Here is a 14620-nt window from a genome sequence, read left to right on the forward strand (position 1 = left end):
GCACTGCATTGCCTATAATGCCATTCTTCAATAACCCACATGGAGCAGAAAGATAAGAGTTCAACTCTGAATGTATCAATATATATGAAGTAACAAAAGATAAGTTTTTTTTTATATATATATATAAAAAATGTTTTATTTTATATTCTTAAAAAAAAAATAATATACATGTTAAAAGTAATGCAGCTTTCTCAAAAAATCAAATTTATGTACAAATATTAATTTATGAATTTATATAATAGTATTTTTAAAAGATAACTATATGATAGACTATAGTCAGTGCTGTGAGGATAGGAAACATTGCCATCATCTTCTTGGGGTAATTAAAGCAAAGGTATATGTATATATACATATGTCTAAAATTAATGCAGCCTTGGCTATAGAGAATATTCATAAATTATGTAAAATAGTAGTTTTAAGAGTTAAAAAACTAGCCTGTTTTAAGAGTTAAAAGTCTGTGCTGTGATAAACAGAAAATATTACCGTGATCAATTTGCGGTAAATAAATACAAAATGCGTGTAGCCTACATAAAGGGCAAGATAACACTAAGTACAATTATCTATAAAACTTCTTTTTAAATCTCCAATTATTACATTTACAATATACAGTACACAAATTTTACACTAAAACACTACAGATCAAGGAAGGAAAAGAAGAAAGCGAATATATAATGTTATAATAAGCGTATTACAGCACGTGCATATCACAAAGCCGAACAACGTAAAGTCTACGTCCATCGATCGTCATTCCGAGTAATTCAGACACTACTATCATAATCGTTAATAACTAATGATGATTTTGATTGAATTGACTGGACCTCAAGATGTTTTGAATACAGGAAGAGGGGATATTTTTGGAATGTTGTTTTCCCCATACACCTTTTCAAATGATTCGCTATCATGCAGATAGGTATGAATTTATATTGTCCTGAGAGAGATGTTAGCTTGCAGCTAACAAAGATTAGCAATTAAAACATAGTAATAAGAATGTTTGCGTTACTCAGAATGTTCTATATTATAAACACTGAAGCTTGACGTGTTGATTACAGATTGGCACTTCCGGTTAATCATGCTGGTGATTTGTTTCAATACACTACAATTATAAAATGATTTGTCCTGTTCCCAGGAAAAAAGGTAAAAATTTAAGATTTACTCCATTACAATTCTGTACATTAAGTCATTTAACCATCGAGTGCAAATCTTCCTTTAAATTACGCGGACATTAAAATTAGAGATTTGAGATCTAAGTTATCTTAACATTTTTTCTAGGAACAGGCATCACATGATGGATATTTTATTTTAATTGTACAATATCAAACATATAAGATACAGAGATTGTTTAATATGAAGATTATACACAACATAAAAAATGATAATCGAAAGCATTATATGCATACGTAAATATTATGGAGTAAATATACAAAATCTTTTATGTACAAGGATTTTAAAAATATACATTAATATACATTTTCACAGATTGACATTTTGATATGTTAATTCTGACACACTTTTCACTGTGTTCTTTTTTTAGGGGTATGAAATAAGAAACTTAATAAAACACACGCATTTATAAAATATGTCAAAACGTCCTTAAAATGGTCTGCTATAAGCCTTGTGTGAAGAAAGCGTTGACAGTCGAATTCAAAAATACACAAAGCACTAAAATGAACTATAATATTTTGGTCTCTTTTTTTTTTATCAGGGTCATAATTTTATTATAGCGACATTATTAAATTTATTCTTGGACATAAGATTAGACTCTTGCAGCACAGACAGCCATGGAAAAGAGGGTGATTAATAAATACATATTGAACATAACACTAGAAGCCCCAGCAATACGACACCTGGATGTCTGATATCTGAAATTAGAGAAACATTCTTTCTTGTTCACAACGACCTATACTAATAAGACAAAAATAAAAAAATCACTTCTGTCATGGCCACATTAAAAAAAAAATGGCTAGGACGACACGGTTGGCATATGCATTTGAATAACAATGCCGCATTTCTTTAATAAATACGAATCTTGATCTTTTTTAAAAGGTGGTGTAGTAGTCAGAAGGATAATGCTCTGTTATTGCTGGCAATATGTGTGGCGAGTTGACGATTTTGAGAATATTCTTTATTACAATGTTAAAGTTTTAAAAATAATTTACAAAATGTTCTTACCTGTTTGGTTCACCGTTCATGAATTTCTTGTATTCCTCTTCCATCTTTTGACCATCATAATACCAGGCGAGATCATTAATTGTATATTCATAGCCTTGTCTACATTCACATTTATATCCACCTTGCCTAAAACCCACACCCTCTAATGCATAACACTGGAATCAAAATAGATTTACATTTAGTCTAACAGTAACTTTTTGATTCGAACAATCATTATCATAGATAAATTTGACAAAGCGTTTTTATGAACAGAACGTCTGCAATCTAATTTAAGCTTTAATTTAGATCAAAATTAATGTTTGAAATGGGTCCATCAGACTCATTATTATACCGACGAATAATGTGTCGAAATCTCTACATTAAATCTTCGTTTAGAAATATTAAGCGAAGTCAGTTTGTTTACTAATTTTAGATACGGAAATCAGTAAAAATTCACATTTGCATAACTACTTTAAAAATCAAGTCAACACACCAAATATAATTGAATAGCCACTTCAATTTTTACCCAAATCAGAGAGTTTTGCCAATCTCAAACTTCTGAAATTCGAACGTATTTTAATCTGATCTTAGAATCTATTGGCTGCAAAGCAGTTATGAATTGCCAAAATACATATGTACATGTATTTCTAATCATTTGAATATAACTTGGCGAGATTAAAGCTTGTCGACATAATTCAATAAACTAAATCAAACCATTAGGATTAACATCAACGTAGACATGATTACAAAGACTGCTTTAATAAACATAGGTGTAGGCCTATATTCATATAAACGATCCATCCATTAAACAGACTATTTATGCATGCAATTTATAATAAAGCTACAGGGAAAAACATTATAACCTGAAAAAACTTAAGAGCAGTTTGTCCCTACTTTCGTAATATGAGAAACTGGGTATCAAGATTTAAGATAATCATGTCGGCCATCTAATGATTTTTCCGATGATGTTGTTATAATTCTTGCAATCCTTATTTGCCACCAGGTAATAATCACTGGTGTTTATCACGTGATTATTCCGCCAGTGCCAAGTAAGGACTGGGAACGGATGGTAAAGATGGAATGAATTGTCCCAACAGAAAACACCACCACTGCTGATTCCACAAACGCGTCCAGCAATGTTATAGCGGTAGGCATATACTGTCAACAAATTTATTCATCAACTATGTTGTCAGGCATAGTTTATCTGTACTCATGCCCATCTTCTAACCGTAACTACAGTTTATATTCTTTCTGTGGCAGTTAATATTTAAAGTAGGTTTCTGTACAACGTGTCTATTCATGTCTGGGCATGATTATCACAAGCTGTGCACACTTTATGGTCCAAAACCAAATGTTTTACTATTCCGATTATGAAACGATGTGTATCACACCAAAAAAGCTATAAAGTGAAACGGAACATTGATCTCGGCATTATATAGCCACCTAATCATCCGCGACATATTGTTAAAATCTTCCAATTCACTGATCACAAAGCGTCACCAAAATGTGTTTGGTCATATTCACATCATTAGCGATACAACTTCGTTAAAATGATATCCCCCAAATCCCGTTTGATAATTATCTACCAAATAAGAAAGAACAGACACGACAAAGGATTCTTTTAGAAACCTCGAATTAACCTGAAACTAAAGTGCAAACGCAAGCAAAAATATGTTTCTATAAAATTTGACATTGACATTTTCAGTTGTGTTGAGCATAGTATACTACTCAACGACTCCCATTAATAAATTTACTAAAGGCCTATAATTATAGACACCTAGTTTTACGAATTTTCCGAATATTCACAATCATCAGACTGAACCATATGAACTGAGAAAGCCAATCATCGGCGAAGATGGGATTACTGAGAAGTTGAGAACCCATAGACTTACATGTGATGTATAATTATATATTTTATCTTCCCAACAAAGTCCATATGTAGCGACAGATTGTTCAGTAAAAATACAATCGTGATTACCAGATTTTTCAGTAACAATGCAACCGGGATTACCAAACTCAATAATATGATCGTATATTGTGTCAGCTGTGATTTGGCAAGATTTTTCTTAGATAAGATTAAATTGAGCAAAAATAGAATAATATGGACCCAGCCGCCGAGATGATTCTCATTATACTGTATGAAGAATATCTGTATAAAAATAAGTGGTATATGACGGTGGTTGGAGGCGCAGAGGTCTGGACATCGTCTACTAGTTCGGATGGGACGAGATTACGAGATCCTGCGAAAGAACCTTTGGAAGATGGAATTCGAACTAGAGAATGGGATAACGCCGCTGTCCGGGCAAAAATTTATCTCATGCTTGGCGTATGCTCGGCTTCAGTATCCCGGTTGGAGCAGAACAATAGAAAGTTAAACACCCCCATTTCATTTTCTATATATCATTGGTCGTTAGGGTGCAACTGACGTTTTGACAACTGCAGTTTTAGACATAAAAACGGTGGTCTGGAACGATTATAAAGCGAGTTTTAACATGAAGAAATGTTGGGATATTGATCTACTAGTACATGTGGTTAGAGAAATGTGATGCAAAACTAATCAATAAATTTACTTACATATTGCGATTCGTAATGACATTTGGCTGTGTTTTTAAAAGCATTTGGTAAGTGGAATTCACCTGGACATTGGTTGATATCTAGATTAGTTAATTTAACCTCTGTTGTGACAACACCTCTATTATAATAAAGAAAATAATTATTTTAGAAGATATATATTAAACACATAGTAGTACATGTAATATACCGTCATAGAAAAGTAGTGATTTCATACTCAACAAATACTTGAAATGTTCTTTTCCAAAAGGGGACATATCTATCGGAAATTCAAAATTCATTATGAAAACATTTTTTTAAAAAGAGATTAATTATCATCATACAATTAATCGATTATATTTGTTTTAAAACGTTCAATTATCATTTGTATACATATCTACACATACTTGAATTCTATTTTTGTTTTTAAGCTGTTTTTTCCAAAGAAAGGAACAACGTATGTTGCAACCCAATCATCGACCCTTCCGTCACATTTAAATTGTGGTCTTAACCATTCGCCATCTTCATAATCTGGTGCTCGATAGGTGATTGGGTAATACTCAAATCGAATCAAACTAGTTCCTTCCCTATTTGAACGGATCATGGGCTTAGCAGTATGTTTCTTCAAACCACTGACGTTGGTAGCCCATCTCGCTTTCATATTTCTGAACCAAGGTTTATCCACATAATAATTTGAAAACCCAGCAAAATCAATGGCTTTAAAGTTATCGAGACCGTCGTTTTGAACTTGCTGTCGCCAAGCGTATGGTCCAAAAAACTCTCTGGTGATACCATCAATAAACCGCGGATCTGTGTTGTTAATCGGTGGTGACATTCTAAATTGATATCTATCAAAATATACACCACTGCCTAGAATCTTATGATCACTCATGACGTTAGCCACGACCTCCGCAAAGATCTGGGTCTCGTTCAATCTTCGATCACCTTTCAAATCTCCAAATTCTTCATACTCGTCAATGTTCTGAAGAAAGTTGCTGAGAAAATGTGCCAAACGAAGAGCAACCCGTCCTTGGCTAAGGAATTGGGTTTCAACACCGTAACCGGCATCGCCCGTAAGATAGAGGTCATTTTCTAGCAAGTTGTGGCAGTTGCCTTTATTTGTCTGATGTATTCGCTCCAATATGTTTTGCATTCTAGACAGGGATTCTGGTTCAATGGCGTCTCTCTTTTGGCGTTTGGTATGCCGTTTGGCCACATATTTAACCTTAGGTGCGCGTTTTACCCTATCCTTGTCTTCTTTAAGATGCTTAAGGGATGAAATCAGATGCCGCTTCTGTCTTTTGTTCAGACGTGGACTTAAATTGGACGGCAGACTTGCCAAGAAATGCTTTGTACGACTATATATAGACCTTTTCTTTCGTTCTACAAATTCTGGTTCGACAATTGAATAAACTTGTCGCTCTGAAATGAAAAAAACCCAAGTATTTTAATATTTTGAAAGCATTTAGGAATTGTTTACATGTATCTAAAAAAGGAAAAACCAAACAGAAATAACAACAGAGTGCGTGCCAAAGTTTCTTACCCTCAACGACTAAACAGTCAAATCCAACTTCGTATTCTTCCCGTGTAGCCTCTTCAATCTCAATACCAAGGAATGGTCCGTCATGGTACCATGGATAATAATGACCAGGTTGACAAACACACTGATATCCACCTCTTCTAAAACCATACCCAAACAATGGTTCACACTGTTTGAAATAAAAGGGGGGATAATTAACACTAATGATGATGATATGATGATGATGATATGATGATGATGATGATGATATATATTCGGGTACAAAGTATAATATCATCTACAGTCTTCGACATTGCAACCATGACTTATTGGTCAATGTAAATCAACATGTTGTTATCTTACTGACAAGATAGGCTTCTAATATTCCAATATTTAAGACAAATGAAAATCTTAAAATTGGCACAGGAATCGCGTGCCAGAATGCTTTCGAGCGCCAATTGTAATGAAGCTACTCGATGAACGAGGCTAAGCATATCCCACAAGAGAATACTACCGGTGTAGACTCCAAAACCAGACACCAAAGACTGTCATTCAATTTGGACTAAAGATTTTAAATTTATTTCTTTACCATGGTTGTTGCTTTACATCTTGCTGTTCCCGCAAATATATTTGGTAAAGGGTTTCCTTGTGATGCTGGACACTGATTCATATCAATTCTTTCAAACTCAATATCCATTGACGATACAGCCACAAACCTAAAATTCAATAAAATAAAATTAATAAAATTTAAGTTTTATAGAAGCAAACTAACATATCAAAAATTTGTTGTCAGGACCACTATAAACCACGCCGAAAAATCCAGAGGAATGATGATAAGCAAACTTATCACTTACACAGCCATATATACCTTGACAAACTATACAGATAATAATGGTGGGCAGGTACCCATTATTAAAGGGGAAGACCAACGATTTTCAACAAGGTTTCCATAAATCTTATATATATATATTGATAAATAATCTCCTCTGTAACACAATCAAAAACGTTTTTGTAAGCGAGAAATCAATTTTAAAACCGGAAGTGATGTAGTTGGTTCAACACGGTCACTGTGGTACCTATACTAACTATCCAGGTTGGGCATAAGATTGCTACTGTAGCGTGTTGAACCAACTACGTCATTTCCGGGTTTAATAATTAATTTCTCTCTTACAAAAACATTTTTGCTTGTTTTACAGAGAGGATTATTTATCAATATACATGTATATTTAATATTCACAGGCTTTAAGTAGGCCTTTTTTATGAAATAGTTCAGTTTGTGGATTTCAATGTAAAACAAATAAAATGAAAACATTGCCCTGGCTATCTAGAACGTAAGTTGATTTAAGTTGATCTGAAAGAAGGTCAAGAATAATAATAGTGAGCCTCTTTATTCAGCTTGCCACCATACCATGACTACATGAGAATATTAGGGAGACAAAAACCGTGAGAAAACCTCAACAAAGACTAGGTTTATTCCTTTTTAAAAAAGACGGCAACCCAACACAATTGATATCTTTACGGTTGCCTGACTTCATATATGAACAATAGTACTTCACTTCAATGTAAGATTAGCCGAAACTATCAAATGACTAGCTTGTCAAATAGGTCGTAAAATTCAGTATATAAAAATATAACAAGGATAAAAAAAAACTCATTTTCGATTTTACCCCAGAACTACACGATCTTTATTTCTCAAAAATTTACTTTCCATGCAATATAAATTTAAATTGTCTTTGGTGTCTTGTTTCAGAATGAATTTTTGGTCCATTTGTCTAAGCGGTAACTTTTGTGTTTGATGGACAATTTAGTACAAATATATTTGATAAATAACGATTAACAGATATGAGGTTTTAATGTTCGGGCGATATATGATATCAATAATATGTGGTGGAGACCGTACTTGTATGTAGTTACATGTAGTTATATAGATGTTAATCCATTTTTGGGCCATGAATATGTTAACCGTTTAGGCAGTTTCGTCTGAATTCGGCATTTTCCACAAACAAATTATATATTTTGACGTATTATTCATAAGAAAGCCAGTATTATATATAGCGAACAAATATTCTGCGTAACAGGTAGTTTCTTGACAAAGTTAATATTAAAGGCACATAACTCTTCACGGTACCTTGTAAAATAAAAATAAAACTTTAGTACAGAACCGGTTTACCGAATGACATTTGCACTGGTTGGATAACGTATTGTTTGTATGAATATATACAGAAAACAGTTACAGATATTATATTTTATAAAATTCACAGTTACAGGCATTACATAAAATCGTGGATGTGGAATTTTTAGTTAGCGAAGTAGATCTTCAGGCTTCATATTTATAACATTATGTAATAGTGATCAAATTCCATGGCTTCTCTTCTATTGATGAAAAGAAAACTAGGTGCATCTGTGAAATCATTTAATGTACATATACATTAAGAATTGTCTTCTTATACGTACTTTTGTTTGTAGACAGCCTGGTCTACAAACAAAATGCAGTTTGGCTTTACAGGGCCGTTGGAACCGGAGAGGATGTGGCAAGCCCCGGGACGCCATTTTTCGCGACGCTGCCCCTTCCCCCCCCCCCCCACACACCCCTCTCAATTATTGCAGCAGAGCTGAGAGTATGGATTAAGAAAATATTGGTCGTCAAATTCTTAAATAGGTCCACAAGAAAGAAGAGCCATAATCAGTTTGAATGGAAACTGTCAAAACTGGTAGTTAACAGGATAGATAATATGCAAATGTGAGATTTTTTGTATGTACATTACATGTATCGATCACATTGGTTTTTTCTACATACGTATTTCTTTCTCAGCTTAGTTGTTTCTCTAAATTTCAAAGTACATGTATAGTGCCTATAGTAGTATAAATAAAAATAATTTTCAAAATATTACCTGGCCCTTCTTAGATGTAGCCAGATGGAATATCTGGGCATATATTCTACAACTGGAGATGTGGCACTGACGATCCATTTATTAGAACGGTCACAATCAAAGTAAGGTTGGGTAAATCTGACCGGTAGGTATTCTTCACGATCTTGTTGTCCAGGTTGAGGTGGGCCAAAAAATGTGTTATCTTCAAATTCATTCTTGACGAATACACCAGTCGCATTGGAGTACTTTATCCCAACAGAATACGTAAACTTACGTAAAGAGTCGTCTTCCCCAGTGATATCAGGCATCCAAGGTGAATACCACGGATTATATTTATAATTAGGACTTGTATAATTATACATTCGTCCAGCACCATAGTCATGAATGTCTACCGTATTATTTGTTGGTTCTCGTAACCAGTTCGTAGCTTCATTGTAATCGTCTGCCCGCCATGCTCTTGGTCCAAATAAGGGGAGAGTGGTGTTGAATTTAAAGGTTCTATACCAATTTGGATAACTACAATCGTTGTCAAAATATAGCGACGAACCGTTGATAAAACCAGGATTTGCGGAAACATCTGCAGCAGCGGACATATAAATATAACTTAAACCTGGTTGGGTTTCAAAATCCCAGGTTTGATTGAGTTTTTGATATATAAAACTGTAATAAAAGGCACGGTTGAGAGCCATGTTATGAAGATGTAGTAAGTTCGTTCTATTTCTATAAAAAATAGTACTCTTCAATTTATTATAACGTGGAATCTGAGCAACACTTGATGCTGGTAATCGAAGCTGATCCCGAGATTTTGATCGACAATTTTGGGCAGTCACCGCTGAAAATTGACTATTTATATAATCAAAAGCGTCCGGTGCCATCCAGTCCAGTGGGGCTGTTGCCACAAATGAGATCACAGCCGCATTGGCAATCAAAAACAACACCCCGTACTTATCCAACATTTTGCCGATTATGTTTTACCTTTAGTCCATGATCCGATTGTCAAAATAAACACAAATACCTCCAATATCCACCGAGATCGTTGTATACCTGTATTCAAAATGGCGGTCTTGGCCTCACCTTTTCAAATAAGGGACGCTGTGTTGTTTCGAGGTCACGCTAAGTCGCAGGTATACCTGTCGTTTAATTAGGTCAACCAGTTACGCCTCAATAATTCAACGCAATGGTCTACTTCAATTAAATATAAAACAGAAATTGAGCGTGATTCGATCGCTTCGTTGATGATTTCCTTTCCGTTTATTTACCAACAGAGATCAAAGGGAAATAAGATTACAGGTAAAATTTATTGGACAAGTAAAGTAGGTTTAATTACCGCGTTTTCCACAAGGTGGCGCTCATGGGATATGTGTCATTAGACATTATGAGATGACTCAAGGTATATTATATGATACATAATTTAGGATTTGCACCTGAATAACACATGCATCGAGTTAACGTCCCACCTTTACTTTATGCAAAAGCAACCCGAGAAAACAGTTTATAATTTTTGATAAAATTGTGTTGTGCAAGATATTAAAGTTTCTGACAATATAGAAAAACATATACGTAAAAGTCCTGGTCCAATATGACTAAATAAGATAGGAATTTGGATGACGGGTCAGGCTATTTATAACTTTTTATAAGATAAATTCTGTACAACTATATAGATAAAAGCCAGTAAACAATGACTAATAGTTTTCACTATGCGGATTACAAAACAGAAATTGTCCCTTCTCTAAAACTACAAATCAGACGATTTTTATATAGCCAAAATTGTATTTATTTACTTCCTAGTAACATATATATTTTAAAAATACAATATATGAAAAATAAAAATTATATAGAAATCGACATCTTTAAAAATGCATATAAATTTTGAATCAGGTCATTCTCCAAAATTTAAATTAACTTTTTATGGTTTGGTCTGGTGTATAATATACGGAAGCGTATAGGGGTCATGCAAAATTGTGAAGAAGGTCTTGAGATCCCGCGGTCCTGTGATACTTTCTCGAAATCCCGTGATCACTTGGTAATTTTCTCGACATCTCAATTTAATGTTCTCGAAATCTCCTGATGATTTTCCTGAGATATTGACATCCTGTGTAAATTTTCTCGAGAATTCGAGTTAATGTTCTCGAGATATTGACATCCTGTGTAAATTTCTCGATATCTCGAGTTAATATGAAACGTTAATATAGTGTCTCCACGTTGGGAAGCATCTATCGGCTCAATACTTAGCACCAACTTTGATAAAAAAAAAAATACACTAGCATTTGTTACAAAGGAAAACTGCTAACTATTGAAAAAATAAACGGACATTCGATAGGGTTCATCCATTGTCTTATGGTCCTAATGCTTTACACTAAATTTGAAAAATGATTAAAATTGATAGGGTTCATCGTTTTATGGCCCCAATGCTTCATACGAAAACCAAAACCTTACTGCATTAGCTTTGGATGTGTGAAGCTTTGAATTACAGAGTTGCTTGTTAAATTATTTCAATTTAATGTACGGGCGACATTTTATTGAAAATGTCACAATGTGCATGGTTTTCAGGTCATATTTCTTTTAGAATAAAGCTAGACACATGGTTTATTGTCTTGTGGTCCAATTGCTTCGCGGTGGATTTTAAAACAAAAATCTTGAAAAACTCTCGCGTTTATCAGACGGGAAAATATGAATAACGCCATAACGAAAAGTCTGGGAGCGCTGCAAATCAATAAGGTTCATTCTCTAGTTGCAACAATCCCTCCGGAAATCTATAGGGTCCTTCTACTCATGATACCAATGCTTCAAAAGAAATTGGAAAGATAGCCACGCAATGAGTGGAAAGACGACCACGCAGCATCTATGCCCCAACAGCAGATTATCGGAAAGGAAAACTAGGATGTTCAATAAATTGAAAAAGGATCTAGCATTCTTCAAGAAATCTGATCTTTATCTGTTCACGTTTTCTGTGACAGCAAACCTTATATTTTTGAAATTCAACAGGGGTCATCTTTGTCGTGGAACACTGAATATCGAAAATTTCATGACCCATCGATATTCAGCACTCAGTTACCTTCTGTTCCTTAATATGTCCCACCCGCTTCTCACGAAAGCCTTGTCAATGTCATAGAAGCTTCACTTTTTAAATTTTCTGTGAAGCATTGGGTCATAAACTCTATTGTTATTCAGCGCTTAGCGATCTTCCGTTCCGGAGTTACTCTTTATTCTTTGAAAAACTTGTTAACTCAATACAGACTTATGTTTCAACGGATTTTCGATATTCAGTGTTCCGAGACAAGGATAACCCCTGTTGCAGTTCAGAAATGTAAGGTTTTCTGTCATAGAGATATAACAAGCACGTGAAGACGGTAGAGATTTGATTCCCTGAAGGAGGCTACATCCTTATATTATTCAATTATTCAACATCCAAGTTTTCCTTTCGGATAATCTGCTGTTGAGACAGATGTTTCGTGGGTTTATTTCCACACATTGCGTGGCCATCTTTAAAATTTCTTTTGAAGCATTGGTGTCATGAGCCGTATTTATTTTCGGCGTTCCGTGGAATTTATCCTTGTGAACGGATAGAACCTACATTTTTGGAAGGATTGTTGCCACTAGAGAATCCCTAACTTTTCGTTGTGGCGTTTTTCCTTTTTTCCCGTAAACCTTGTGAACGCAATAGAGCCTAGAGCTTAGATTTTTGTATTAAAATCTGCCGCGAAACATTTGGGCTACAAGACAATAAACCCTGTGTCTAGTTCTATTCTAAAAGAAATATGGCCTGAAAACCATACAAAAAATGACATTTTCAATAAGACGTCGCCCCATATTTGAAAAATAATTATGGATATAGAGGATAACTCTGGAACAGAAATACTGAAAATCGGAAGGCCCCAGTGCTTCATACCACATTTGAAAACCCAAATCAGTTAAAAATTGTAGCATCTATTGCTTTAACAAGGTTTTCGGAAAAGGGCGGTAACTCCAGAACGATGTACGGCGCTGAAAATCAATAGTGGTCGTCCTCTCGTGACCCCAATGCTTCACACCAAATTTGAAACAAATCCGTTAAAAACTACAGGCTCTATCGTGCTATTGAGGTTTTCGGTAAAGGAGTGTGTGTGTGTGGGGGGGGGGATAAACTACGAAACGACAGGTCGCTGAGAATACGTTAAAAACTACGCGCACACATAAAAATATTCGAGATCTCGAGAAAATTTACACAGGATGGCAAGATCCGCCCTGGGGCTTGAGTATATAAGGCTAGGAATTTATCAATTGTTTTCTCATCAGTAGGTTTATAAAGTTCCAAAACATTACAAGTTTCCATGGCAGAGTCAGTAACTCTGTAAATAATCATCGCGTTACTCTGAATTTCGACTGGGTCCCTGTCTCCGAGTAACAAAGCAATTCCATGAAATTGAACAAAACATCGCGCCAAAAAACAACCTATAGAGTGTTTACAAGGTTTCCGTGGTATGGATAGTAACTTTGCAGTAAATACTTACCCCGCTCTTAATTTCAATAGGATTCCTTTTCAGGACAGTTCGCAGCAAGTTTTTTTTTAAAAAAAAGATCCCCAAAGCATCTATTAAGTTCTGGCACAAAAATCCGAGGAAATTAGAAAATATATCTCCTAAACCCCGAGCGTTTACAAGGTTTCAGTGAGAGGTCCAGTAACTAACTGTGAAAAGCCGTTTTGCGACTCTAACTCTCAATAGCCCCCCCCCCCACCCACGCGCAGGACGAACATCTTAGCACATTTTAGGCAGAACACTTAAACATATTTATTTATGCGGTGTTTTCGTGGGATAAGAAAAAAGTAATGTTTCAGTAGGCCTATGTCTGTATGGGGAAATCACATACGAAAATCACTTTACAGTCTATAGGGAGTAAAAGAAAATCGAAATGGCAATTGGATTATTCAAGAAAATATTATATGGCCAAATAATGGCATGGATTTAACAGTAAACCAATGGGAAAGGTGTGCGAAATAGCTTTATTTAACGTCCGCTCCCACCGAGGTAATAACGCAGACAATGGGAAAGGGATTACTTTAGGCATAAGGCTGAAACATATATAAGCGGTGTTTTCGTGGGAAAAGAAAGTACTATAGACACACACGAAAATGATGTTACAACCTATAGAAAATCGAAATGGTCATCAGAATATTCAAGAAAATGTAATAATAATCAGTGAAGGAATGACGTGGCATGGATCTAACAGTGGAACAGATTACTAATCCCAAGAATAGTTGTCCTCCCGACTCCCGCAGTTAACACTAATGAATGTTGGATTGCGAAATGAGAGATCGGTCTGAGTCCTGATAATGGTTAAAGTGAGGGAACTCTATTCAAGATGTCGTAATTGTACGTCTAACAAAAATAAATCTAGGCCTAAAGCATTTTAGTGACGAATAATTGATAATTTGAAAAGAGAAAGCAAACCTGTGATATGCAATACAATATGATAAGATAATTAACGACAACTGTTATTGGTGCCAACGTGACTTTTCCTACCTCAAATGTGAAAGAGTTTAATTTTTTTTTTA

At 34.8% G+C, this 14620-nt stretch overlaps 2 protein-coding genes across 3 annotated transcripts in view; one reads left to right on the top strand and one right to left on the bottom strand.

Annotated features, from left to right (window-relative positions):
• Positions 1-65: 65 nt before the first annotated feature.
• LOC126811920 (uncharacterized) lies at positions 66-10343 on the bottom strand. Its single transcript, XM_050537979.2, has 7 exons — positions 9109-10343; positions 6807-6933; positions 6242-6407; positions 5106-6120; positions 4723-4840; positions 2170-2324; positions 66-1859 (listed from the first exon to the last, which is right to left on the bottom strand). The coding sequence occupies exons 1-7, from the start codon at positions 10041-10043 to the stop codon at positions 1754-1756; spliced, it is 2622 nt and encodes an 873-aa protein (XP_050393936.1). The 5' UTR covers positions 10044-10343; the 3' UTR covers positions 66-1753.
• Positions 10274-14620, top strand: part of LOC126811921 (PR domain zinc finger protein 4) — a 40891-nt gene continuing 36544 nt past the window's right edge. The window contains exon 1 of one of the 2 annotated variants that reach the window (XM_050537982.2): positions 10274-10377. The gene's annotated coding sequence lies outside the window, so the exon portion shown is untranslated. The remainder of the gene's footprint in view (positions 10378-14620) is intronic. The other variant, XM_050537980.2, reaches the window with a different exon arrangement.

The sequence above is a fragment of the Patella vulgata genome, chromosome 2, assembly GCF_932274485.2.
Source record: "Patella vulgata chromosome 2, xgPatVulg1.2, whole genome shotgun sequence".
Lineage (NCBI taxonomy): Eukaryota > Metazoa > Mollusca > Gastropoda > Patellidae > Patella > Patella vulgata.

Bases quoted from the DNA above. Each gene is read 5' to 3' on its own strand.
- LOC126811920 (XM_050537979.2), bottom strand. From the start codon at position 10,043: ATGTTGGATAAGTACGGGGTGTTGTTTTTGATTGCCAATGCGGCTGTG. The intron at 6,934-9,108 runs GTAATATTTTGA...ATTGAATTTTAG, and splicing joins CTACATCTAAGAAGGGCCAG to GTTTGTGGCTGTATCGTCAA. The intron at 2,325-4,722 runs GTAAGTAAATTT...TTTTGATTCCAG, and splicing joins GTCATTACGAATCGCAATAT to TGTTATGCATTAGAGGGTGT.